At 42.7% G+C, this 27,140-nt stretch overlaps 1 protein-coding gene across 9 annotated transcripts in view; it reads right to left on the minus strand.

Annotated features, from left to right (window-relative positions):
• sgcg (sarcoglycan, gamma) overlaps nt 1–27,140 on the minus strand; it is a 1,081,295-nt gene that overhangs the window by 533,354 nt on the left and 520,801 nt on the right. For all 9 annotated transcript variants that reach the window (XM_041199459.1, XM_041199458.1, XM_041199454.1 and 6 more), the window contains one exon: nt 12,440–12,541. In XM_041199459.1, coding sequence (XP_041055393.1) covers nt 12,440–12,541 — 102 coding nt within the window. The remainder of the gene's footprint in view (nt 1–12,439; nt 12,542–27,140) is intronic.

Below are 27,140 nucleotides of genomic sequence, written 5' to 3' on the forward strand. Positions count from 1 at the left end.
CGCAAACTGGAGGAACAGCACCTCATCTTCCGACTAGGGACTTTACAGCCTTCCGGACTGAATATTGAATTCAACAACTTTAGGTCGTAAGCTCCCTCCCCCATCCCCAACCCCTTTCTGTTTCCCCCTTCCCTTTTTTTTCCAATAAATTATAAAGATTTTCCTTTTCCCACCTATTTCCATTATATGATAAAAAAAAACCCCACTAGAGCTATACCTTGAGTGCCCTACCATCCATTCTTAATTAGCACATTCGTTTAGATATTATCACCAACTTTAATTTTAACACCTATGTGTTCTATTGTACTATTGTCGTTGACATCTTTTGATGATCTGCTTCTATCACTGCTTGTTTGTCCCTACAACCACACCGCCGCCCCCCCCCCTCCACCTCTTTGTCTCTCTATCTCTCCGCCCCCCACACACACACCTTAAACCAGCTTATATTTCAACTCTTTCTTGGACTCGAACGCAAGTTCTGTCGAAGGGTCATGAGGACTCGAAACGTCAACTCTTTTCTTCTCCGCCGATGCTGCCAGACCTGCTGAGTTTTTCCAGGTAATTCTGTTTTTGTTTTGGATTTCCAGCATCTGCAGTTTTTTTGTTTTTATAAACTCTTAAATCACACACTCTAACCCCTCTTGCAGCTAAGTCTAAGGTACTAGTTGGATCCTCACTTGCCTAGTTCAGCATCATGCATGCAAGAATGAGAAATCACTAAGGAATTACATTCAGCCTTAAATGTATACACTACATGTTCCTGCAGAGAGGCATGGAAGTCTATGTGCTTTGAAGGTTTACAGTACATTTTTAACAAACAAGTTCTCACACAGTATGAGCCGTGCTCAATGACACATTGGATATACGAATCAGTCGGCTACTCATGCCATTCACAAATGACAGACATCAGTACAACAGCAACAGTTAAATCAATAACCTCGATGAGCACTTCTACCGAGATAAAAGCGTGGCTCCCTGAGAAAATGGGCCGACAGTTGTATTGGATCCTAAAAGGCAGTACTGTCACAAATGATGTGCATTGCCTCATGCTGTGTATGTGGAATCATAGACTAGTCACTGTGGTATAAATGTGTGAGAATTTATGCAACTGAAGATGTTGATGGAACTACATTATTGGGGGGTAACATTATGGACCCTTAAGTAACCACGATATGCTGAAGCCAATTGAATAGAAATGGAGTCCATGAGACTTGGAGAAAGATAGATTCAACATATATTTACAAAAGACTGTGGGTTTATTTAGATTCTGGGGTCTGGTTTATTGCAAAGTTCTGGCAATTTGAAGGAATACTTTACAATGATGGATAGGTGAAAAGCTGCCAAGTAACTACTCAGAGTGAACTCAAGGAAACTTTCATCAATGCATTCCTTTCACAGGCTTATGGTTGAACTTATGAGGAAAAAAGCAACACCATAAAAAGGAGAAATATGACAGCATTAAACAAGTTTTTGGGCATGAACCAAATGTAGCAAGTGAAAGACTGCCATGACTGGGAATGATCCTAAAAAGGGCCCAGAATCACAGAATCACAGAATCACAACAGCACAGAAGGAGGCCATTCGGCCCATCATGTCTGCACCGGCTTTCCAAATGAGCATTATGACTTAGTGCCATTTCCCTACTTTTTCCCCATACTCTTGCCCATTATTTCTATTCAAGTAATCATTTAATGTCCTCCTGAATGCCTCAGTTGAACCTGCCTCCACCACGCTTCCAGGAAATGCACTCCAGACCCGAACCACTCATTGTGTGAAAAAGTTTTTTCTCACATCATATTTGCTTCTTTTGCAAATCACTTTAAATCTGTGCCCTCTCGTTCTTGATCCTTTCACAAGTGGGAACAGCTTCTCCCTATCTACTCTGTCCAGCCCCCTCATGATTTTGAACATCTCTATCAAATCTCCTCGCAACTTTCTTCTCTCCAGGAGAACAGTCCCAACCTCTCCAATGTATCCTCATAGCTGAAGTTTCTCATCCCTGGAACCATTCTTGTAAACCTCTTCTGCACTCTCTCCAATGTGTTCACATCCTTCCTATAATGTGGTGCCCAGAACTGTACACAATATTCCAGCTGAGGTCCAACAAGTGTCTTATATAAATTCAGCATAACTTCCCTGCTCTTGTACTCTATGCCCCTATTAATAAAGTCCAGGATACTATATGATTTATTAAATGCTCTCTCCCCACCTGTCCTACCACCTTCAATGATCTATGGCACGTATATACCCAAATTTTTCTGCTCCTGCACCCACTTCAAAATTTCACCCCTTATTTTGTATTGTCTGTCCATGTTCTTCCTACCAAAATGCATCACCTCACACTTCTCCATGTTGAACTTCATCTGCCACCTATCTTCCCACTCCACCAACTTGTCTATGTCCTCTTAAGTTCTGCACTGTCCTCCTTGCAGTTCACAATGCTCCCAAGCTTCATATCATCTGCAAAATTGCCGACTGCACACCAAGATCTAGATCATTAATATATATCAAGAAAAGCAAAGATCCCTGGGGAAATCCACTATAAACCTTCCTCCAGCCCAATAAATATCCATTGACCATTACTCTCTGCTTCCTGAAAAAGAAAAGTTGTGACCAGACTAGCTTTCTAAAAAGCCAAAGACATACCACAGATACAGTGTTAGACCTCAGTGAGTAAAACACAAAACAGCCAGAAGGAAACCAAGGAGTCATTTCGTAATTGGATGCAGCCATTTGACACGCATAGGGTGAAGGTGTACAGACAATCTGCACTGGGATTGCACAGGCTGGATTTTTATTGCTGGGATTGTTGCAGGCTCTCAGTATGATGTAAGCGAGGCTCATTAAGCACTGAAAGATTTACTGACTCACAATTTCCACAGGGTTGCCTGGGAGATGCATATGCAGTGCTCTGGGCCAACAATAGGTCACAATCAAAGAATTCCCAGTATTTGTGGTTCTGTTGTCTTAAAGTTGGTGCCAGTTTCGAGTTGCTTCACAGATAGATAATTGTATTTTTTGACATTTTGGTTGTCTCTTTACATTTAGTTTGCAGCAAATATTTATTTTTTTTGCTACCAGATTGTAATATTTCATAAAGCTTAGGCTTCATTTTCAGTACCATTAGGCATTCCTTGTCCTCCTGCACCTGAGGAGGGTGCTACAACTCCATGGTTTTTTTATTCGTTCATGGGATGCGAGCATCAGTGGCAAGGCCCTTACCTAATTCCTTTCAGAGGCATTGAGCTGCACTCACAGAACTGCTGCACTCCATGTGGTGTAGGTACACCCACAGTAGTTCGGGATTTTGACCCAACGACAGTGATGGAAGGGCGATGTAGTTCCAAGTCAGGCTGCTGAGTGGCTTGAGGGGGGGTGGGGGAAGAGCCTGCTGTGGTGGTAGTGTTCCCATGCAGGCTGTCCTTGTTCTTTTAGGTGGTCATGGGTTTGGAAGATGCTGTCGAAGGAGACTTGTTGAGTTGCTACAGCGCCTCTTGTAGATGGTACATACTGCTGACACTGTGTGCCAGTGGTGGAGGGATTTAATGTTTAAGGTGCCAAATGGGTGGCAGTCAAGAGGATGCTGTCAAGCTTCTTGAGTGTTCTTGGAGCTGCACTCTTTCAGGCATGGGGAATATTCCATCACATTCCCTTCTTGTGCCTAGGCTTTGGGGAGTCAGGAGGTGAGTTATTCACAACGGAATGCCAAGTCTCTGGCAAGTCACAGTATTTATATGGCTTGTCCAGTTAAGTTTCTGGTTCATGGTTATCCCCATGATGTCGATGGTGGGAATTCAGTGATCATAATGTGGTTGAATATCAAGGAGAGGTTGTTTGATTCTTTCTTGTTGGAGATGGTCATTGCCTGGAACTTGTGCGGCACAAATATTACTTAGCACTTATTCGTCCAAGAGGGCTTCCAGTTGTTCTAAGTGCATTTTCCAGGTATCGCTGTACAGTAGGAGCTTGTCTAGTTACACGATGCAATTGGATAAGCCCACCTGTTATGACAGGGCAGATGATGTGTGCCAGGCTGATCAAATCCACAAGGAAAACTTGATTACGTGGTCACAACAATTTTACAATTGGTATTTTATTTCAAGATGCTTGCCTTGAATTCAGTAGCAATAAGTCGACCAAGACTCTAGAGTTTTTTTACAAAATTAAATTAAACATTTATTAACAAAAGAAAAGAGTTCAAGCACATACATACATTTACAAATTACTGCTATTACTGCTATATTACACCCTCCCTAAGACCCCTAATTAATATGGCTTCCAGTTATACGCCCATTAAGGCAACAATAAAAAACAAATAGATTTTAAACAGATCGAGGCAAATCACCACAATACCTTGGACAGTAGAATTCAAAGTAGCTTTTCCCAGATTCAGTTTCTGTAGACAGCAGCTTAATGCACAAATACTGGAGGCTTTTCACACTTCTGGATGATCTTGCCTACCTCTTTGACACATAGCCTCTTCTCCTTTGTACACGTTTCTCCCTTTTAATGTAAATTGAACTGTTCCCAAATGTCTTTGGAACTTTACCTCTCTCATAATATAAATCTTTACATGGTGCTAATAATATTAGTAAACTTTGGGAAAAATATGCAAACTGCTTGGCCTAGCTTCTCTGGTTAGGTGTAACATCCAACTATCTCTTTGAAATTCAAACTACCCTGATTTATCTAAAAATGCAAATTCTCCTCACTTCACCTGCTAACGCTTCAGCCATGTTTACATATTTAGCATTTCAAATCTAGCTTCTTTTGATGAATCAAATGCCTCCAGGCCAGCTGTCTCCAATTCAATTAAATCCCCCACACACAGACAGACACAGAGAAACCGCCCAAACCTCACTATTATCCTACTTTTTCAATAAATCACAATAATATTACGAGAATTATTACACTTTCGTGATACACTACTACTTGGTTCATCAGTCCTTTAAAGGTGGCTGGGGCATTTTGGAGTCCAAATGGCATGACACGACACTGATATAACCCATCCGGAGTTACAAAGGCGAAGATTTCCTTTGCACAGGCAGTCAAGGGAACCTGTCAGTATCCCTTGAGTAAATCTATCTTGGTAATGTGGCCGGTTTTACCTATCCTATCTATGCAGTCTTCCGGGGGGGTATTGAGTAGCAGTTGGCTCTGGTCACTGCATTAACTTTTCAGCAGTCAATGTAAAGCCTTGTTGAGCTGAGAAGCTTGGGCATGAGCACAACTGGGGAGCTCCAACTACTGCTGCTAGGCTCTATTAGTTGGTGCTCCAGCATGTAGCTAATCTCCTCCTGAATCTGGGCCAACTTTTCTGGGCCTAGACGATAGAGATGTTGGCTTATGGGAGGGCCCTCTCCCAGATCCACAGCATGTACAGCTGTGTAGTGCAGCCTGGCTTGTAGCTGCATAAACTTTTAAATGCAGTGAACAGCCTGATCAAGTCAGCTCATTGTTCTGTGCTTATGCAGGTGAATAAGGAGTCTAAGTTTGCCTGTATCTTTGTGTTGATTAGTTGGGTAGTAGGGGGTTCAATGTGGAACTCACCCATGTCTCCGTCCAATTCATCCCCACTGCTACGCTCATCCTCTAGGTTGGTGGCAATGGGACAGACCGTTACCTGTTTATCCCCTTCTCGGCTGTGATGTAGTTTTATCATATTGACGTGACATAGACTTTGCTTTTTCTCTGATCTGGGGTCTCAGGTAGATAACTTACTACCCCGAGCTTCTTTCCTATTCTGTACAGGCCACTAAAATGGGCTTTTAAATGTTTACCTGGTATTGGTTGGAGCACCAATACATAGTCTCCTGTCTGAAAGGTTCAGGCCCTGGCATGTTTGTCTGCTGTTTCTTCATATCTCTCTGGGAGATGTTAAAGTGTTCTCGGGCCACATCACAGGCTCTCATGAGTCACACCCGGAACACTGTTACGTAGTCTAACGTGGAGACTTCCTCCTTCTGTTCTAAAATCCTCTCCTTGATTAGTTTCAGAGGATCTCGCATTCGGTGCCAATAAATTAATCCCACGACAGGCTTACTTGCCTCACCCTGGGGAAACGTGGACACCCTTACTTTGGATACAAAATCCTTGTAACTCCCAGGGATTCATTTAACCTCATCTACACTCTCAGGAGTGAATCCACAGGGATTCACAACCGCAGTCAGAGCCATAGCCTGGTCTTCTATGCTGTCTGACTGACTCCCATTCTATGCCCCGATAAATCCCACTGGTTTTTCCTGTAACCTCTAGCGGTTGGCCTGGAAGTGCCCTACCATTTGGAAATTAAAACACACAGGCTTCTTGGCCTCATTTATCATCTCAGCACCACACTTTCTGTCCCGAGGAGGGCCCCAGACATTTGCTTCTCGTCCATGGGTGTTTAGTTTTCTATCACTCTCTCCACCTCTATCCTTTCCGGTTGAATGGGGGTGCTAGGGGAGGGTCTGTCCTGGAGCAAGGGTTTATGGATCAGCTCATAATCATCAGCCAGTGTGGCTGCCTGCCTGGCCCCTGTCATCCTCTGTTCCTCTGGGTGTGTTCTTATTGGGAAGGATATAGAGTTGTTAAACTCCCTGAGGAGTATTATATCACAGAGGTTTTACTAAGTGGCTTATGTTTTAAGTGCCTGCAATCATTGGTTGAAAGCAAGTTGCTTAAGCCTATCAAATTCCAGGTACGCCCGGTCAGGCTGTTTCCTGAGGGTACAGGGTTTCTGACGATGTGTCTTTGGCACTAACTTGTATGCACTTAAAATAGCCCTTTTTGCTGCCTCATGGTCAGTGGCACTTTTCTTAGGCAAGAGTGGGTAAGCCTCATGAGCTTTTCCTGAAAGCTTACTTTGCATTCGTAGGAACCAGTGTTCGACTGGCCACTTTAACTGCTGTGCCAACCACTCGAAAGAGATAAAGAAGGCTTCCACCTCACTGCTTTAATTCCTGCAATGCCTACAGGAATTTCATCGTTCTTCTTCCCATCATCCAGATTTGTTCAATTTTTTTTTCCATTCATGGAATGCGGGTGTCACTGGCTAGGCCAACATTTATTTGTTCAAATCTCAGATAAAGAAGATATGACTTTTCGCCAACACTTTGGAAACTACTTTCATTTTCTGTAGGCAGTGGTAACATTGCCACACCTTCTTTAGTTTCAGGCTGCTCCGCTGTCAGCAATGGGATGACTGTATCAGCATAAGAAGCTAAGACTACACCTTCTTCAGTTATGGAATGACTCTCCAAGGCTAAATCTGGACAAAATTCTTGTACAGGAGTCTTCAACTGTAGAAGCTCTGTAGATTTGGCCTCTGCTTCTGCGCTGAAGGACAACTATAGTGGAAGGAAGGTTTTCTGATGAGATTGAAGTGTGAACGGCAACCAAAATAATAGGCTCTACAAATGCTATGGCAATGCAACCTACAATGGAATCAAGCATTTTGTTCTCCCTGGACAACTTTTAATGGTCAGCCAGCAATATACAGTGCGTCTCATTGGTGTGTTGAGTGGGGCAAAGATACAAATCCTGCTCTTCGAAAACAAACACAGCTGATTCCTCAAGGAAAACTACCGAGACTTCAAATGTTTCAGCGGTAGATTCAAAGAGCGTATTAATTTCTAGTATCTCATCTTCCAACTGATAATTCCTTACTACAGTGGCTTCTTTCTCTTAAACTTCTTCAGGAAAGAACTAACCTAGGTCTAGAAGGTCTTCTTGCAGATGGTCATTGTCTGCTGCAGTGCCTTCTGTTTCTGCAGCTTCCAGTCTATCTTCAAAAACAAACCAGACATCTCCAATCTCAATCTTCTCCCAGGGTCCAGTGGATGGTGTCGCTGTGATGGAGAATGATCCATTGCACAATGAGTAAAGCTCACCAGCTGCTGTTGAATAGAAAGTCGTCTATTCTGCACCTGATTTTGGAAATTCCTTCATGAATGGTACCCCGCTGTCTTGCTGTAGGACTTTGTCTAGTTGAGTACATGCATTTTCAGTCAGTAAAGGTATACTTTGATCGTAGATGACACAAAGAGTTTCAATAACCTGTCACTCCTTGTGGTGAAGGATGGTGGTTATCTGATCTTTAACTTAAAGATTTGTACCACTTAATCCTTGCAATTTAATGTTTGATGGCTGGATGCATACTGTTCTGAGCCATTCCAAATGATCAGTCAGTATTGTAATGCCAGCTCCGGTATCACGTTTGAAGTCAGTTTTAAAGCCTTTTACTTCCAAAGTGATTGACCAAAGGTCTTATGCATGATCCTTTACTTCTCCTAGGAAATATGTAATCTCCTTTATTTGCTTATTCTCAATTTCCTGAATTGTCTGCATGTCATAGACATTCTCTTGCTTTGTTCCTTTACGGAAATTTTTAGATTTACAGAACTGCTTTGAAATGTTCAGCCTTTCCACATTGGAAACATTTGTCCCCTGCTGGGTAATCTTGCCTTCTGTGGTGCTTTTTAGTACTGCAGCATAAGCACCTTAAGATAGCTGCTGTAGGGTTTCCCATTCTTTTGCCTATTTTAGCAGGCTTTTGCATAAGCAGAGCTGCGCCTTTGGGCCTACCCAACTAACAGACTCATCCAAAGCCTCGGTATCTCAACAGATTATAGCCCAAGTTAGCTCCATAAGTTCGGCTAGCCTAACATATTGAACTGCTTGATCGAGTGTTAGGCCACCTTTTGTCTGTAGAAAATCTGACAGCTTTTCGTGCAGACTCCGATGACAATGTGGTCACGAATAAGTTCATCTTTTAATGCACCACACCCACAATATCTGGCTAATGTTTATGGATTTGTAAGAAACAATTTGACGGATTCCCCTGGCCTTGGGATCTCTGATTGAATTGAGTGAATGCAATTCAAAGGTCTGTTTGGGCTGAAATATGCACCAAATGCTTTTAGGACAGTTTTGAAGTCTGAGGAGGTCTCTTTAACCCCCTGTCTCAGGAGGACATCATCAGCGACAGACCTCACTGCGTACAGGAATGAACTAACCCGGTGCTTCTGCTCTTTGGCATGTAAACCCAATGCTGCTTGATACCTTAGGAAGTATTTTTTCCACAACCCCCAGCGCTGGCCTCTCTGTGGCCTTTCAAGGTTTAAACAGCTGCAGAAGGAGCAGAGACTGCTTGACTGGTGCTGACATTGCTGGTGATTCTCAGTGTGCCTCTCACCAAGTTAAGGCTTTTGATTGTTCCTGTGAAGAAATATTCTCCCAATTCCTCCCTGTGGGTGTTCTGCTGATGGCATCAAATCTTGTTAGATTGGTGTCACCACCACTGCTCCCATAGTTTCTGGGGTAGCTCGTGGCCTGGTCTATACTGGGATGGTTTCTCTCTATCCATGAATGAGTTAGATTTGATTCAGGTAGATTTCTTCAAAACTACTTTACTCACACTATATATAAGTGATAAAATGCTAGATATGTACACCTACCAAGTCTCTAGCACATGATTGCTGATGTCACTGTTACATCATTATCTCATTATCATAGCTATTCATCTATTATGCTACACTGGTGTCCAGATGTTGCCTGTCGATACAGCTCGCTGGAAAGAAGGTAAGTCACAGAAAGGAGGCTTAGAAAGTTCTGTGTTGGATAGAGAGAGGTGGAAGGGTGGAAAGAGTCTGGGGCTGACGAGGCTGTGACTTACCCAGTGGACCCTGAGGAACATTCCTCTTTCTCCTGGCCCCGAAAGGAAAAATTTCTATTTACTGTTGAGGGCCTGTTTGTCCAGCAGACAGCTTCTGGCCTGCCTGCACCTGCAGAAAAGCCACGGCAATTTCACTGCTCTGAGTTAAAATCTAATTGGGGTCCCATTGCTACATCTATTTGCATAAACCATTCATATTCCTGCCTGCTTCCAATGGTGCCCCCAGCTACCCAACTGCAGTGAGCAGCTGAAATGATAGCCAGTGGGAATGAGCTGTTAAGATCACATCCTCCTTTTTAAATCTATCGTGTCTTGAAATAAGGCTTCTTGATTCATAAAACTGCCAAGGTAAGTGTAGCTTCTTTTTTGTGCATGGTGTTCTTTTGTCATGGAAGATGTTTTTGTGAATGTTTCTGATCTGTGTCTCAGGAATAGACCATGTTGTAAACATTTATCCTATTTAGCTGGATTCCTCCATGCAATAGAGTGCGGAGGAGCAGTGAGGCACATTAATACCTTACATATTGCAGTTCCAAATTCTGCTTACATAGAGTACTTGCCTGCACAAACACCACACTAGTTCATTTGCAAAGTCTTCCTCCTGTGGCAAAGTCTAGGCCTGAGCCATTGGCATAATCTACCTGGCTATGGAACTGGTGATTATACTGCCAGCCAAGCTCTCTAATGGAGCCTGGAAGGGTTGGACCTGTTGGTGCATCAGTGATCCTTATCTCTCAGCTCCACAAAGCTATGCAAGCCAATGGCTAATCTAAGAGCACGGGAGTGTAGAGCTATGGTAGCGGGCTAGAGGTCATGGGTTCAAATTCATGGTGAATTGTGAAATTGAATTCAATAAATCTGGTCATTTACAGCTTGGAACCAAAAAGTATAAACAACCATGAATATGGTGGTTTGTTGCAAAAGCTCAACTCTCAATAATATTCTTCAGAGAAGTGAACAATATGTGATGACTCTTGTTGTCCACTGAAATGGCCTAACTACCACTTCCACCATTGGCTGTGATTTGTGTGTATTCCACATGATACTGCCCTGGATATAAACCTGCTGCAGTACTCCCAATATTTAAATGATTTAACAATTTGACTAGTTATGACTTTGGCCATTATGTTGAGTGTTTTGTACACAAATGAACGCTAAGGATGATAAATTGCCTTGAGTAGTGCTGCTCCTTGTGGCACTAGGGAGGTCTTGCACTGCTCTACCGGTGTCCCACCCCCCCCACCACACTCCCCCTCCCTCCCCACTATCACGCTGACTGTTTCCTGCATGGCATTCTGCTGGGATATTGACGCACACAGGTGCATCCCCAATCGGATGGCTCCGATTTGTTGCTATCCTGAGCTCACACATTTCAACCACTAATACGATTCCAAGATCCCAAATTTGAGCAACGAATGTCCAGCCGTGTCTTCATTTCTTTAGTAAAGAGAAACTGAGTGTGATGTTGCCAGCTGAGCCTAGCAGTAGTGTTATTTAAAGGGCCAGGCACTCTGATTGCAGATAGCTTAAGTTTTTGGAAACTATTCTCTTGCAAATTGCCTGGAAGTGTTCTGGAGTGTTTTTGGAGGTGTTGTGAGTTCCTTGAGAGGTGGGGGTGGTCATAGGATTTGGTAACCTGTTCACACAAAGACTACAACAGATGTGGGAACAGCAGTTGCAGATTCTGGATCAGCAAGACAACTGGGATATGGAGCAGAGGCCACAGAGAGTGCAAGTTCTACACCACTCGCTCTACCAATTTGATGCTGGACTTCTCTATGCCCCTTGACACCAACAGGAGACAGGCTGGCATGCTTGCCAAGTTACCCAGCTTCATGATTTGCTTGCTCATTCAGCATAATTCTGTAACCTGCAACGTCAAAGTCCTCATTTGAGTCTTCTGCAACAGTGCACTTCTGCCACACGGCCCTCCGGTGAGCAGGCAAACAAACTGCCCTTTGCCCCTGGAGAATGACTTACCATGCGCTGACCTCAATTCTATACTTGCCTCCAATACAATGTTATTATCTGAGTTGGTAATTGTGAGTGTTAGGTCAAGTGTCAGAATCACTTTATTACTGCTGTGCTGTTAGTCTCTCTTTCTCCTGGGGCTGCCATTGTAGGACAGGCAGCAGTCCTTTAGTGTCTGAAAGTAGGTCACTTAAAAATTTGAAACCTAAGATTTATAGGCTTTTATTGGGCAAGTGTATTAAAGGTGATGGAACCAAAGAAGGTAGATGGAGTTACAACACAGATCAGACATGATCTAATTGAATGGCAGAATAGGCTCAAGGGCCTGAATAGCCTATTTTATGTCAATTCATCCATTTACTATTTTAATGTAGGTAGCAACCTGGGAAATGTTTTTAATGAAAAAGCCGAGAGAGGAATTTGATATAAGCCTGTTCAACTTTTGTAAGATAAGATCATCAACTGTAATTTCCAGTCTTTTAAACCCATTATTACATTTCATGGAGCATTAGAAAGGTCACCTTCAACCTCTCCGCCCTCTCAAATTATCACCCCGTTAATTGACATATAATCAGGTATACTGCTGCGTGCACTCCCAGCTTTGGAAGCTTTGCAAAGGAAGCATTAAATCACCAAATTTACTCTTATATAAAGATAAGTTGTTGCTGAGCTTGGACAGGAAACAGCAATAATTATTTACAAGCTATTGAAATGCTTAACGTTTCACAAGTTCATATCCCTTAATAATGTCTAACATTAAATGGTCTCGTTTCACTGAAATTCTATGCAATTTTCTTTGTACTTACTACATACCTTTCTGGAGCGAATTTCTTTGGCATACAATGGGAAAAGAAACTCAGACTCTCCTTCCAGCCGAATTCCATTTTCTGTAACTCTCAGGTACCCCATCCCATCCTGAAGGAAAATAAAAAGAAACACAAATCAAATAACTGGACCATGCTCCAGAAACTGATAGGCAATTTCAGAATTGCACCTGAGAGGAGAGGTAACAGAAGCATGTAATTATATATTCTGAATGTAGTTAAAGGCCTCAATGGTGTCATGTCAATTTAACTTACTGAACATTGCAGTCACCTTTCTGTACCATTATGCACCAGATAGTGAAAATCCTGCATGCAACCACAACAGAAGAGGCAACCAATAAGAAAAGATTTACCAAACACTTCAGTCTCACATTTCAATGGCTCCTTACTCTAACACTTAGCTAATCATTTTTGAAACAGCAGGGTTGATTTTAACTAGGGGATGTGAAGGCTAAAGCAAGTGGCAGTGTCCAGGTCCTCTGAGGCATGAGAGATTTTAATACAGGACCATATTTGCACACCCCACCCCTCTTTGTCTTAGCTTAGCCCAAAGTCAGTGGGAAGTACTATTAGGGCAGTATCAAAAACTGGTATTCCACTTGATCCTTTGGATTTCTCACCCAGCAAGTGAATGTTAGTAAAACTGTTGCTTGGGTGGTACAGAACTTGAGACATGTTGAAGAAGTTTTACATCTTGCACTCATCAGGACAGCTGCAAGAATGCTAAATTTCAATGTTGGCAACAATTTACACTACATGAGAAAAGGGTGCTAATTGGTTTACAAGTCAGCTCTGGTCGAGGCATTGCCATGGAGAATGCACCGGGGAACTCTTTTGTTTAATTTTAAAAAAGGCCAATGTCTGGACATGTTCCTTTTGCTGCAGAGGTCAAGTCCCAGCTTATGAATATATGTAGCTTGTAGCAAGCTTAAGTGAGCCACATTGTGAGCTTGACTGATAATCTTAAATTGATTCTTAGTAAAATTTCTCTGGAAGGCTTATTGTGGGGTTTGTTTCACCTTGAGGAGAATGGGCAAGTGTATGTTGTTAAACTCTTTTAATAATACATCCATGCAGTTAATTCTATTTGCCCAATGAAGTTACTAAAAATTTGTTTGTGTGCAAATTATTATATTTTGCCTGGCAGATTTAGAAGATGGATGACCTGAACTTCATCATACACTTCAGTAGATTTAGTGGGATTCTGGAGGGATTCCATTCCAAATCACACCAAACTCAAATACCCCTTACAGAAATAGACATTACATAAATTGAGTTTTTCTCATAGGTTAAGAAGACTTTATAACTCAACAGCTACAAAGTCACAAGTGAATTATGAAGTTCTTTCTCTTGAATGAGATAAAATCAGTATCCCTCTGTTCCCCTTTGCATATCCCAATTACACCACGTATCAAAGTTTAAACACTGACTAATTTGGCATGTATTAAAGGAAATTAATTTCAAGTCCACTCAAACAGTTGAACATTGTTATAGAAATCTCATAAGATTGATAAGTATGCAAATTATGTAGTCAATGTACCATCTGTGTTTTAAGCTATGGCCCACATCAGAAATATATTAATAAATTATGGTCAATTCATCCCATGTTAGTAAAATCAAGGCCTCAGCTCCAAGTCAATCATTCAATAGCTCCCAGCATGATTTCTTTCACTTCTTTACATCTGACAATCAGCTCAGAGAAAAAATTGCAAAGCTAAGTCTAGTTTTTTCTTCCAATTTTCTCCCCTCCTTTCATGTAGACACTCATGCATCCAATGGTATAGTTCTATAGGCTCTTGCCTGTAATCTCGCTGAAGTGGGTATTATTTTTGTGTGAGTGCAGACAATGATTTGTGGCAGACAATCTGATTGTGCAAGCTGAGCCCTGATTCTGTTTGTACTCAGCAACAGTGCCTGGGCTGATTTTTCCCTTCTATAGCCCTTTGCCAAACAAATAGCACCAGAGTTACTTTTTTTTTCCCCTGGTCATGAATCCATTTGACATCCTCAATTTGGGAACCGTTCCTTTGGATTGAAAAATTGTGCATGTTATTTCGTTATTTAAGAAAGATGACAGAGAATATTATAGACCCGTTAGCCTAACGTATGTTGTCTGAAAATTATTAGAGTCTATAATTAATGATAGAGTGACTGAACATCTTGAAATTTTTCAGCTGAGCAGAGAGAGTCAGCATAAATTTGTAAGGAGTGGGTTATGCCTAATGGACCTGATGGAATTTGTTTGGAAGAGGTGGCTAAAGTAGCGGACAGGTCAAACAACTATGGATGTTATTTATATGAGCTTGTAGAAGGCGTCTCAGAAAGCCCCTCCTAAGATACTGTCAGTTAAAGCTGAGGCTCGCAAGATTGAAAGCAAAGTATTGGCTAAGTGCCAGGAGACAAAGTTTAGAGATAATTGTCAGGATGTGACAACCAGTGTCTTGTGAGGGTCTGTGTTGTGACCTATACTATTCATCATATTTATTAAAAACTTAGATGATGGGATAGAAAGCTAATCAAAGATAATCCAAGTTTGCTGATGACACAAAAATTGACAACATTGTGAGTAGTGTAGATTAATCTTAAAATTACAAAGAGGTATTAATGATTTAGGTGAATGAGTAAATGGATTTTAATGCAGGCAAATATGAGGTCATCATTTTTGACTTGAAAAGAATAGAACCAAGTACTTTTTAAATGGTGAAAAGGTAAAAAAATAGTGGGTGGTCCAAAGAAACATAGGGATCCATATATGAAGATCTTTGAAATGACATGAACAGCTACAGAAAATAATCAAGAAGACTAATGGAGTGATAGCATCTAGACTAGAGGATTAGTATACAACGGAGTAGAAGTCATGCTTCAGCTATACAAAGCCCTGGTTAGACCACATCTGGAGGACTGCAGGCAGTTCTGGGCACCACACCTGAAGATGGATGTACTGATCTTGGACCAAATGCAGTGCAGAATTACAAGAATGACACTTGGATTCAATGGGTTGAATTGCAAGGACAGATACAGAAAGTAATGTTGTGTTCCCTGGAATTTATCAGGTTTAAGGGTGCTTTGATCGGGCTTTTCAAGATATTAAGAGGAACAAATCCGAAAGATAGATAGAAACTATTTCTGCTGGTTGGGGAGTCTACAGCTCAGTGCATAGTCTAAAAATTTAGACCCAGATCTTTCAGGAGTGAAATTAGGAAGCAATTCTACACACAAAGAGTAGTAGAATTTTGCAACTCTTCAGCAAACAGCAATTGGTACTAGATCAAGTGTTAATTTTAAATCTGAGCTTTGTAGATTTTTGCTAATCAAAGATATTGAAGAGTATGGAGCAAAGGCTGTATGAAGTCAGGTTGCAGGTCAGCCATGATAACACTGAATGGTGGAACAGACTTGAGACGTTAAATGGCCTACTCCTCTTTCTAATACTCTATGTTCTGTTATTTTCTAACCATGTATGTTGTGCACACTGTGCTCCTTAAGACAAGCAAGGTTAGGGCTGATAAGTGGAACATTTGTCCATTTTTTGTGCCCAGGAAACCCCAGGTTGAGGACAGTATAGTTTAACTGAAAATCGAGCTTTCTTCATATTCATCAGCAATGTTGTGCAGAATTGCTTCAGAAATATTTCTACATTGTCGTGGCAATGCATTTAATTACTTTTATAGATTAACATACCTCTGGCTTTCTGTAACCTTTTTCTCCTAAAATGGGCTAAACTGGCTATAACAAATATCTTCACATCTTCACAATAAAATGTTACAAGTAGCACTTATCAAGTAGTAAAGTTTCTTCCAAGTGTATCAGGGAGAGAGTGAACCAATTGGAATCAGATTTAGGTCTGGCAACAGTAAATATCCTGGCATGTATTAGTTGCACCTGCTCTAGGCAATTGCTCTGAAGGAGGATAAAATAAAATTAAAAATTTAGCTTGAACTGCTGCAGGCCTTATATTTGCCTCCATCATCTCGAGAGTTAACTACTTCAATGCTTTCTAAGCTGCATCCCATTCCCCATAAACCTTTTCTTGCCCAAAGCTCTGCTGTACATATCCTGTCCTAAATCTCCTTCACCTTGATCCAAAGTAAGTTACATTGGCTTTCTATCTTCCAATGCTTCAAGTTTAGAATCCTCATCCTCACCTCATAACTTCACTGCACAACCCTTCAGTTATATACCCCAGAATTCTCAGGGCTGTGATGAACTCTGAACTTTGCAAATGCTTGCATTTGTGAGATATCCTTTTAAATACAAAGTGAAACTAGAAAGATCTGGAAAGGGGTGTAATTGGAATTCCTGGCTATGATATCATTCGACCCCTGAGAAGTTAGACTCTGGCTGAGGTTGCTATGTGGATGAAAGCTTTTTAAAAAGGCTAAATAAAGATAATTGGGTGGTATTGTTGTGTTTTTGTTTGTTGATAAAATGGTAAGATGAAAAAGAGAACATGTGAGTGTTTTTTGATTGTTGTGAGTGCTTTACCTCCTTGATTACAGAATGTTGGTAGGTATTTGTTAATTCAGTATATACATGTGAAGTACATTTACCTGCATTATGTGAGTGTGTGCAGGGCAGCTTCAACTTAAATTAGTGCATGTGACTAAAAAAGTGTCCAGGTAGCGCTGTAAATAATCAATGATCCCTATTAGCCAATACTGTCCGATTGGATCAAAAGCAAGGCATTCTTCTTGTTTCACAGCATAAAGATTTTTTACGGGTACCTTCTGTTGACTTTCAACTGGTCTTTAATACCCCACTAACTGGTTATTTATCACAGCTGACAGTACATTGTCCTCACACAGTGTTTTCTGCTCACTGTTTAAAATTGCAAGGCTCTGGCTTACTGGAAAGAATCGAAGATGTCTCTCCTTCTCTGCATACATTCAGTATCAATAATGTTCTTTCAAAATGCAGAAGTTATCTTGTAATTAATTTTAAGTCAAAATAAACTCTGCTGCAGCAGGCATCCAGTCAGTAACTCAATGAAAGTTAAAGGTTAATTGCATAGAAGGCATGTAGTGATAAGCTCTCTTAACAGTACGTTTTGCTTGAGCATGATCAGGAATGAACTGTGATAACATAACATTCCGGTAATTAATCCTTGTACAGTAATCCTGAAACGTTTAAATTTTCGTTATTAGGCAGTTGGTTCTGGTTCAAAGTCAGATCGACCTCCATTAATATTGTTTGTTGCTGAATGAAAAGGCAAGACATATCTGTTCTTGCTGGAGTCTCATGGTATATAGTAGCAATACTTTTAACATGTGTATGGATCAAAAAATATTCAGTTTATACAAGGCATAATTAATTTTTAACATTGTGGTTGTAGCTGTGCACTGGATTTTTTTTCAAATGTTTTAAAATGTTTTGGATATGAGATTTGCCACCATGTCAAGTTTAAAGAGTAAGAAATGGGAAAACGTACCTTTGCTCAAAGGGCAAGGATGAGGGAAGTTGCCAGGTAAGTGATCATTTGACATAAAACATAGCAGCATGTGAAAATAAACACTAGCAGTGCGACACACCAGAAATAGACAAGAACCCATGTTCACTACCAAGTCCCTTAGACAGGGGTGTCGACCAGGGATCTGTGGGAATGTTTCAAGGGATCTGCATTTTTGTGCCCTCATGAAATATCGTGGCACTCATTCTCAAATCTACACATCCCCATAAGTGCACAGCATAGTGAGGTCACTGGAAAGTGGACAAAATTTGGAAGCTATTAGCAGCAACACAACGTCTGAAACAGTGAGTCATTTTAAAACAGTGTGTGGAGGTGAAGGGTACATCTGGAGAAAGACAACGCCATATAGGGAAAGACCTAGCAACTTACCTGCAGACAGTAAGACCATGAATTCTAGATATGTCCCAGGTCCCCTCAGCAAGGGATTGGGTTGGGGGTTGGAGTTGATATTGTTACAGTCAGGTGAGGAGTGGTGGAATGGCTCCTCTCTCTTTCAATCCCTCGGTTAACTATGACAAGTGATTTTTTTTAAAGAATTAACTGCCAGTTCACTGAGTATTTAACTTTTTAAATGTTGTTACTGTAAAAGACACACATAGTCAGATTTTATTGTAAGTTTTAAATGAAAAGGGAATAGTATTTATTGTTCTTAACATCTAATCTAAATAAAATAATAAAAATGTTCCAACTCTCACTCACACATGCATTCAAGTGTTCAAACATGCACACACAAGTAAGTTACAAAGTGGGAGGGTAGGTGAAATTGTTTGAGTCCAAAAAAAGTCAGCTGTATATAGATTCTGTAAATTGATGACTTGGATGGTTTCAGACTGGGCTCGATGGTCTTTCTGGATTCTGCGTCGAGACAATTTAAAGATGTCAATGAACAGTTTCTGTCTTTTCTTCTGGAATCAGCAGCTTCTGTGTGAACATTTAAGAAGTGTGTAGCTGGCCCAGAAGCAGGCAGGGCATAAGCTTGCAGGATGGCTGGTGAGAGTAAGTGCCAACTCAGGGTATTTCTGGTCTCACTCTGACTGGCTGAATAAAAGCACTTTCTTAAAACACAAAGAAGATTAGTTTGCTTTTCACATGATCCCCTTTCACAAACTGGCCAGTTACCCAAACATGATCATAGTAGGCTGGTTCCAGGTCCATTGTTTGGGTTTTATGGTTTGTGGGGTTCCCTTCTCAGCTGAGTCCATTGTCCAAAGTGATTAAGTCTAATGGTTTGGTCCACACCCAGCTTAAAATACAGGTTATGTCTGGGTGCTTTGTGAATGGTTCAGGAGATGGATCATTCACCATCGTGTAAGTTGACTGTCTCTTGTGGGCTACTTCTGGATAGCCTGACACCTTGCTGATGGCTTTGTAATTTGTAGCTTAACCTATGTAAATATAGTTGCCAACTTAGAACTGCTGTTTAAGCCAATTAAAATGCTGTTATTCAGTCTTTTTAAACTTATCCGCTGGTTTCAGCTCACTCAATAAATAAAGTCATTTTCAATGTAAAACATGGTTTTATAACAATGTTAATGATTAACTGAACATGTTGCACCCTGGGGATATCCGATCTTTACTTCATCCAACTAAGGTATCTGATGCTTTCATCATCCTTGTAGGGTATTTCACCCATTTGTTCACCCACTTGAGGATGTGGTATCATGCTTTACTCACCATTCGAGTGAATAATTTTTCATATATTTTCTTTCTTGGGGTGTGGGCATTGATGCCCATTCCTAGTTGATGCATGCTTGTTTCATGATGAAAGTGTAAAATTCAATATTTTCTAAGGTTATATATGTTCCCTGTTTTATGTAAGGTATAATAGAGCTACTTCCATGGAAGCAAGATAAACTCAAAGAACAGGAACAATTTTTTAAACAAAACCAATAAATACCAAACATGGATACATTTTTAATTCAACCGTCAGCTTCTAACCAACAGAACCCACAGAAGGATGACACAGAACTTTGTCCATCAAATTCAACTGTAAGGGATGAAGAACTCTGAGGAAGTGAAGGTGTGAGTAAAAAAAAGCTGCCATTAACCCAACAAAATTAAGGAAAGATGCAGAAAGCTACTTAGGTTTCAGTTTTATTCGACTGGAGGCAGAGGTGTACCTCATTGCAGTGTGCAATTTGTGCACAAGCATTGTCCATTGAATCTTTGAAACCCTCCAAATTACAGAGATATTTAATTACCAAACATGAAAGGCAAAGGAGACATTTGTTATTTTTAATTGTATTGTAGAGATGTCGGTGTATAAGTTGACGTTTGAAGCCTCGAAAAGTCCCTCCAAAAAATAGGAGTTGACTTATACACAGAGTATAGAAGTGCATGGTCACCATCTTTGTGCTTTGCTACACAGGGTCTGCTCTGTGGGGCGGGTCTTAAACTCTCACACTTGTTGCAACATAGCCTGTATTGCACGCTTGATCCTTTGCACCCAGTTATAAGGTACCAGTAAGTAAAATCCATTTGTTGGGGCTGAAAGATTGAGGTTGACTGCTAAGTTGGATGTAGCATCTCATAGTTGAAAAGGGGTTGGCTTATATGCTGAGTATATGCAAAAGCATGATTTTTCGGGCCAAGAAAATGGGATCGTTATATAAGCTGGGTTAACTTATACTCCGTGATCTATGGTAACTAAATTTTATACAGAAAATATACTAGTATTATAGGGGGAATGTGAATTTTTTATATCATGGGAGGGAGTGGGGCCTCAGAAGCAAAAAGTTTCAGAACCCCTACAGTAAGTCACAACCTAAACATTAACTTGTCCATTTTTCTAATGCTTACAGACCTGCATGCATTTTTAATTTTTTTTACTATTATTTGGATTTTAAACTCTGTCATTCATCTGTAAGCAAACATCAATTTATCTTCACATTTTTAAAAGCTATCTAAACCTCTAAACATAGAGCTAAATAGCTTTGAAATGAAGTAGGAAGTGGTACAGCATTGGTAACTTTGACTCTGTTAACCATGAAGCCTTATGGAGTATCCTCCTCAAATTTTCCTGCCTTCAGAAATTTGTCCTATCCTCTGCCTACTCCACAATTACCTGCAAGCCATGATTTTCACCAATGGAACTACCACAAACCCTATCTCAGTCAAGGTTGGAGTCAAAAAGGCTGTGCCAATGCACCAACCATCTTCTCAAACTTCCTCACTGCAATACTGCACCTCACCTCCAGCAAATTATCCACACGCATGAAGATAATTTACAGAACAGGTGGGAAACTGTTCAACCTATGCTGCCTTCAATCCAAAACTAAGATCACTCTAACTTCAGTCATTGCGGACTGAGTGAGGGCAAATATCCCTGTTGACTCATGGGAGACCCTGGCATGTGACCAGCCAAATGGAGAAGGTTCATTTGTGAAGACACCAAACACAACAAGCAACTTCATAGGGAACATGCAGAGACTGAGCTGAGGCATTGGAGTGAGCGCACAAACCTCTCAACAGCTCATCTTAGCCAACCCTCCAAGCAGCGCCTGCCTCGCATTTGGTTAGAGTCTGTAAATCATGGAATTAACTTATCAACTATGTCAGAACCCATTGAACCTTGGTCCCTTGCAAATCATCCACAAACTAGAGGGACTGCCTAAGAAGAAAAAAGCACAGTCCTCAAATAAAGGTAGGTATAGGTTATAATTAAAATTGAGTATGCCAGACATTTTACAACACTCTGATAGCCAATCATAGCACAAGTATTGATTCTACACTGAGCTAATGCTTATTTGAGCACATGCCTTTCAATTGAATGCTGATTGAATAGTTTAGTAATGTTTTTATCCAGGCAGGTAATATAATTTATAAAGCCAAATACTGATCCAAAAACAACTATCATTTATATTACAATTTGCATCAATCACCTCGTACTTGGGAATACCAGGATATTGGCATTCCCATTAATGATGCTGGCAAAAGGCAATTGAGAATACAATCTCATATATCATCAGTCCATCAACATGAAATCATTCCGGTAAATGCTAATGATTCATTCTTTGTTGTTTTTCCAATAAATTGAACTGCAGAGGAGATGATCTGCTTACAACTCAGTGACTCAGCGATCGAATTTCTCTGCTTTGCACCATACAAACCGAGCTAAAGTTTTAAAAAAAAGTATAATTAAAATATAATTACCTGGAAAAACTCAGCAGGTCTGGCAGCATCGGCGGAGAAGAAAAGAGTTGACGTTTCGAGTCCTCATGACCCTTCGACAGAACTTGAGTTCGAGTCCAGGAAAGAGCTGAAATATAAGCTGGTTTAAGGTGTGTGTGTGGGGGGCGGAGAGATAGAGAGACAGAGAGGTGGAGGGGGTTGGTGTGGTTGTAGCGACAAACAAGCAGTGATAGAAGCAGATCATCAAAAGATGTCAACAACAATAGTACAATAGAACACATAGGTGTTAAAGTTAAAGTTGGTGATATTATCTAAACGAATGTGCTAATTAAGAGTGGATGGTAGGGCACTCAAGGTATAGCTCTAGTGGGTTTTTTTTTTATATAATGGAAATAGGTGGGAAAAGGAAAATCTTTATAATTTGTTGGGAAAAAAAAAAAAGAAGGGGGAAACAGAAAGGGGGTGGGGATGGGGGAGGGGACTCACGACCTAAAGTTGTTGAATTCAATATTCAGTCCGGAAGGCTGTAAAGTCCCTAGTCGGAAGATGAGGTGTTGTTCCTCCAGTTTGCGTTGGGCTTCACTGGAACAATGCAGCAAGCCAAGGACAGACATGTGGGCAAGAGAGCAGGGTGGAGTGTTAAAATGGCAAGCGACAGGGAGGTTTGGGTCATTCTTGCGGACAGACCGCAGGTGTTCTGCAAAGCGGTCGCCCAGTTTACGTTTGATCTCTCCAATGTAGAGGAGACCACATTGGGAGCAACGAATGCAGTAGACTAAGTTGGGGGAAATGCAAGTGAAATGCTGCTTCACTTGAAAGGAGTGTTTGGGTCCTTGGACGGTGAGGAGAGAGGAAGTGAAGGGGCAGGTGTTGCATCTTTTGCGTGGGCAAGGGGTTGTGCCATAGGAAGGGGTTGAGGAGTAGGGGGTGATGGAGGAGTGGACCAGGGTGTCCCGGAGGGAGCGATCCCTACGGAATGCCGATAAGGGGGGTGAAGGGAAGATGTGTTTGGTAGTGGCATCATGCTGGAGTTGGCGGAAATGGCGGAGGATGATCCTTTGAATGCGGAGGCTGGTGGGGTGATAAGTGAGGACAAGGGGGACCCTATCATGTTTCTGGGAGGGAGGAGAAGGAGTGAGGGCGGATGCGCGGGAGATGGGCCGGACACGGTTGAGGGCCCTGTCAACGACCGTGGGTGGAAAACCTCGGTTAAGGAAGAAGGAGGACATGTCAGAGGAACTGTTTTTGAATGTAGCATCATCGGAACAGATGCGACGGAGGCGAAGGAACTGAGAGAATGGGATGGAGTCCTTACAGGAAGTGGGGTGTGAGGAGCTGTAGTCGAGATAGCTGTGGGTGTCGGTGGGTTTGTAATGGATATTGGTGGACAGTCTATCACCAGAGATTGAGACAGAGAGGTCAAGGAAGGGAAGGGAAGTGTCAGAGATGGACCACGTGAAAATGATGGAGGGGTGGAGATTGGAAGCAAAATTAATAAATTTTTCCAAGTCCTGACGAGAGCATGAAGCAGCACCGAAATAATCATCGATGTACCGGAGAAAGAGTTGTGGAAGGGGGCCGGAGTAGGACTGCAACAAGGAATGTTCCACATACCCCATAAAGAGACAGGCATAGCTGGGGCCCATGCGGGTACCCATAGCCACACCTTTTATTTGGAGGAAGTGAGAGGAGTTGAAGGAGAAATTGTTCAGCGTGAGAACAAGTTCAGCCAGACGGAGGAGAGTAGTGGTGGATGGGGATTGTTCGGGCCTCTGTTCGAGGAAGAAGCTAAGGGCCCTCAGACCATCCTGGTGGGGGATGGAGGTGTAGAGGGATTGGACGTCCATGGTGAAGAGGAAGCGGTAGGGGCCAGGGAACTGGAAATTGTTGATGTGACGTAAGGTGTCAGAGGAATCACGGATGTAGGTGGGAAGGGACTGGACAAGGGGAGAGAGAAGGGAGTCAAGATAACGAGAAATGAGTTCTGTGGGGCAGGAGCAAGCTGAGACGATCGGTCTACCGGGGCAGTTCTGTTTGTGGATTTTGGGTAGGAGATAGAAGCGGGCCGTCCGAGGTTGGGCAACTATCAGGTTGGAAGCTGTGGGAGGGAGATCCCCAGAGGAGATGAGGTCAGTGACAGTCCTGGAAACAATGGCTTGATGTTCAGTGGTGGGGTCATGGTCCAGGGAGAGGTAGGAGGAAGTGTCTGCGAGTTGACGCTCAGCCTCCGCGTGGTAGAGGTCAGTGCGCCAGACAACAACAGCACCACCCTTGTCAGCGGGTTTGATGACAATGTCAGGGTTGGACCTGAGAGAATGGAGTGCAGTAAGTTCAGAGAGAGACAGGTTAGAATGGGTGAGAGGAGCAGAGAAATTGAGACGACTAATGTCGCGCCGACAGTTCTCAATGAAAAGATCGAGAGAAGGTAAGAATCCAGAGGGAGGGGTCCAGGTGGAGGGAGAATATTGAAGATGGGTAAAAGGATCCGTTGAACTGGGAGAGGACTCCTGCCCAAAGAAGTGAGCCCGGAGACGAAGACGGCGGAAGAAGAGTTCAGTATCATGCCGAGCCCGAAATTCATTGAGGTGAGGGCGTAAGGGTATGAAACTAAGTCCCTTGCTGAGCACTGAACGTTCAGCATCGGAGAGGGGAAGGTCAGGGGGTATAGTGAATACACGGCTGGGGTTGGGATTGGAAGATGGGGTGGGGATGGAGGGACAGGCAGGGGTGGAGGGTCCTAGATGGGTGTTGGTGTCGATGAGTTGTTGGAGCTTGCGTTCCTTAGCACTTGAGAGAAAGAGAAAAAGTTTCTTGTTGAGGCGTCGGATGAGCCGAAGGATAAAATGAAACTGGGGGCACGCGCAGCTTTGAAAAAGGGTACGGCGGTGCTGCTGGAGGGAGAGGTCGAGTGTGTTCATATGGCGGCGCATGGCACTGAGAGTGGATTTCAGAATGTGACGGGAACAGCAGTCCGAGAAACGTTTTATGTCCCGGAGATACCTGTAATCCTGGGTGGGTTCGAAACATGAGGGGTGGAATTTCAGTTGAAATCCATGTGGGGTAAGTCGGAGACGGAGACAGTCACTGAGAAAGGAGATATGGCTGTGAAAGCGGGTTTTAGTAAACACCTTGTCAAACACTAGGAGAGAAATGGAAAGCAATGAAGGTGAACAAGGCAACAGAGAAATCCGGAAATCTTGTCGCAGAGAGGAACAGAACTTCTTCAAGGAGGTAGGCATTTCTTGAAGAGCAGTGGCAGTCAATTAAACACAGAGATAAAAACAAAAAAACTGCGGATGCTGGAAATCCAAAACAAAAACAGAATTACCTGGAAAAACTCAGCAGGTCTGGCAGCATCGGCGGAGATGACTGCCACTGCTCTTCAAGAAATGCCTACCTCCTTGAAGAAGTTCTGTTCCTCTCTGCGACAAGATTTCCGGATTTCTCTGTTGCCTTGTTCACCTTCATTGCTTTCCATTTCTCTCCTAGTGTTTGACAAGGTGTTTACTAAAACCCGCTTTCACAGCCATATCTCCTTTCTCAGTGACTGTCTCCGTCTCCGACTTACCCCACATGGATTTCAACTGAAATTCCACCCCTCATGTTTCGAACCCACCCAGGATTACAGGTATCTCCGGGACATAAAACGTTTCTCGGACTGCTGTTCCCGTCACATTCTGAAATCCACTCTCAGTGCCATGCGCCGCCATATGAACACACTCGACCTCTCCCTCCAGCAGCACCGCCGTACCCTTTTTCAAAGCTGCGCGTGCCCCCAGTTTCATTTTATCCTTCGGCTCATCCGACGCCTCAACAAGAAACTTTTTCTCTTTCTCTCAAGTGCTAAGGAACGCAAGCTCCAACAACTCATCGACACCAACACCCATCTAGGACCCTCCACCCCTGCCTGTCCCTCCATCCCCACCCCATCTTCCAATCCCAACCCCAGCCGTGTATTCACTATACCCCCTGACCTTCCCCTCTCCGATGCTGAACGTTCAGTGCTCAGCAAGGGACTTAGTTTCATACCCTTACGCCCTCACCTCAATGAATTTCGGGCTCGGCATGATACTGAACTCTTCTTCCGCCGTCTTCGTCTCCGGGCTCACTTCTTTGGGCAGGAGTCCTCTCCCAGTTCAACGGATCCTTTTACCCATCTTCAATATTCTCCCTCCACCTGGACCCCTCCCTCTGGATTCTTACCTTCTCTCGATCTTTTCATTGAGAACTGTCGGCGCGACATTAGTCGTCTCAATTTCTCTGCTCCTCTCACCCATTCTAACCTGTCTCTCTCTGAACTTACTGCACTCCATTCTCTCAGGTCCAACCCTGACATTGTCATCAAACCCGCTGACAAGGGTGGTGCTGTTGTTGTCTGGCGCACTGACCTCTACCACGCGGAGGCTGAGCGTCAACTCGCAGACACTTCCTCCTACCTCTCCCTGGACCATGACCCCACCACTGAACATCAAGCCATTGTTTCCAGGACTGTCACTGACCTCATCTCCTCTGGGGATCTCCCTCCCACAGCTTCCAACCTGATAGTTGCCCAACCTCGGACGGCCCGCTTCTATCTCCTACCCAAAATCCACAAACAGAACTGCCCCGGTAGACCGATCGTCTCAGCTTGCTCCTGCCCCACAGAACTCATTTCTCGTTATCTTGACTCCCTTCTCTCTCCCCTTGTCCAGTCCCTTCCCACCTACATCCGTGATTCCTCTGACACCTTACGTCACATCAACAATTTCCAGTTCCCTGGCCCCTACCGCTTCCTCTTCACCATGGACGTCCAATCCCTCTACACCTCCATCCCCCACCAGGATGGTCTGAGGGCCCTTAGCTTCTTCCTCGAACAGAGGCCCGAACAATCCCCATCCACCACTACTCTCCTCCGTCTGGCTGAACTTGTTCTCACGCTGAACAATTTCTCCTTCAACGCCTCTCACTTCCTCCAAATAAAAGGTGTGGCTATGGGTACCCGCATGGGCCCCAGCTATGCCTGTCTCTTTATGGGGTATGTGGAACATTCCTTGTTGCAGTCCTACTCCGGCCCCCTTCCACAACTCTTTCTCCGGTACATCGATGATTATTT

The sequence above is a fragment of the Carcharodon carcharias genome, chromosome 11 (genome assembly GCF_017639515.1).
Source record: "Carcharodon carcharias isolate sCarCar2 chromosome 11, sCarCar2.pri, whole genome shotgun sequence".
Classification (NCBI taxonomy): Eukaryota; Metazoa; Chordata; class Chondrichthyes; order Lamniformes; family Lamnidae; genus Carcharodon; species Carcharodon carcharias.